Raw genomic sequence first — 1,605 nt, 5'->3', positions numbered from 1 at the left:
CTTTGGCAATCTGATTATTAATCATTTAATTGAAAAATGATCGACAGATTACTCAATTAGCTAAATAACGGTTAGTTGCAGCCCTAGTCTCTACAGTTTGGAGGTTTTTCCGGTTGGATTTGAGCTGATTTCTCAGAAAGCGTCTTATTTCCCGGTTAGTTTGGTTATCAGGAGGTTCTACCTTCTTCACCGTCTGACCCGCTGCTTTTCGGGCCACGAAGCTCTCTGGGACTCCCACCGCAGCAGACATCTTCTGCTCCGAGGCAGACAGCAGGCTGAACTGCAGACAGGAAGCGGCGGGTTAGCAGAGCGCTAACGGCGTTAGCCTGTGGAGTGTGAGCGAGGTGCTGAACCTGTCTGAAGTAGACCATCCAGTCCGGGTTGCACTGAGGGACCAGCTCGTAGGGGGTCACCAGGTAGACCAGGTGCAGGTAGCTGTTGAGCAGCAGCCCCTCCAGACCTTTGGACAGGTCTCTGTAGAGAACGTCACAGTAGGCCAGATCCACTGACCCTGGACACACAGAGGGGGGAGGAGCTTCAGAGGACTGGCTCTGCTCTGATCTACCGGGACGCAACGCTTTGGGTCCTGCTTTACCTTTATAAGCCGCCCGGCCCAGTCTGGTGACCTGCAGAGCCGAGTCCGTCCCGGTGACGGCGATGAGCTCCTTCTCCTTCAGGATGTGGACGCTCTGCCGCACCACGTCCTGCAGACTCCTGTCCGCACAGAGCTGCTGCTGCTGCACAAACAGCAGCGTCCGCCGCAGGAAGGCGTCCAGCTGCTGCAGCGAGGAGGCCACCTGCAGCAACCAGAGGCCGGATCAGTCATCTGCTCACAACTACAGAAACAATCAGGTCTGATATTTAGGATCAGGTTTGGCTCTGAATAAAAAACTAAACGCTGGTTTTTCTGCCCTTTTTAAACACAATAAATAAATGTTCATCTAAATAAGGCATTTTTTCTTGAATTAAGGGGGTAAGTGAGACACTTTGCCAATAAAAGAAGATAATTTACATTTAAAATAGGAAAAGAAAATCACATTGACTTATTTTCAGAGGAAAAATCTTCACTCCATCTGTAGACCATCTTACCTAAATGCTCAAATTAAGGGGAAATACACTTAATTTAAGACATTCTACTGGTTCTAAATTGTTTTTGCCTTGTATGGAGCTGTGGTGGTTGTTGACCTTTGACCTGGTTCTGAGTTTCATCCGGTCCGACTCTCTGCAGACATGTTGTCCTTTCAAAGAACCTTCTTCCCATTTAAACAGCTGCAGTAATGGTGCAGCTTCAGTCAGGCTTCATACGCGACTATGACAGATTATTAGGGCAATTCAAAGACGGAAAATATTAAATACATGGAATTGAAATATTTTATTTAAAGTGGCATATTTACAAGAATAAACTCAAATATTTACTAAAAGAAAAAATACAAATAGAAGAGAAAATTATTAATAAGAAAAAACACGCAAATTAATGAGAGAAATGTAGCAAATTTGCAAGATGTAAACATGCAGAACATTGGAAGATTTTAATTAGCGTTGCTCTGATGCCATTTTCTGTCCCCCATACCTGGCTGTGCAGCATCGGCTGATACCGTCTGATTG

At 45.7% G+C, this 1,605-nt stretch overlaps 1 protein-coding gene across 1 annotated transcript in view; it reads right to left on the bottom strand.

Annotated features, from left to right (window-relative positions):
- The window catches only part of helq (helicase, POLQ-like), a 13,082-nt gene that overhangs the window by 2,178 nt on the left and 9,299 nt on the right, over nt 1-1,605 (bottom strand). The window contains exons 11-13 of the mRNA XM_015393026.1: nt 596-818; nt 354-511; nt 182-280 (exon numbers count right to left, since the gene is read on the bottom strand). Coding sequence (XP_015248512.1) covers nt 182-280; nt 354-511; nt 596-818 — 480 coding nt within the window. The remainder of the gene's footprint in view (nt 1-181; nt 281-353; nt 512-595; nt 819-1,605) is intronic.

Source organism: Cyprinodon variegatus, unplaced genomic scaffold (genome assembly GCF_000732505.1).
Source record: "Cyprinodon variegatus isolate N-32 unplaced genomic scaffold, C_variegatus-1.0 Scaffold621, whole genome shotgun sequence".
In the NCBI taxonomy this organism is placed as follows: domain Eukaryota; kingdom Metazoa; phylum Chordata; class Actinopteri; order Cyprinodontiformes; family Cyprinodontidae; genus Cyprinodon; species Cyprinodon variegatus.
Note: the sequence above shows the minus strand (reverse complement) of the source record. Positions and strands in the feature narration are given on the sequence as shown.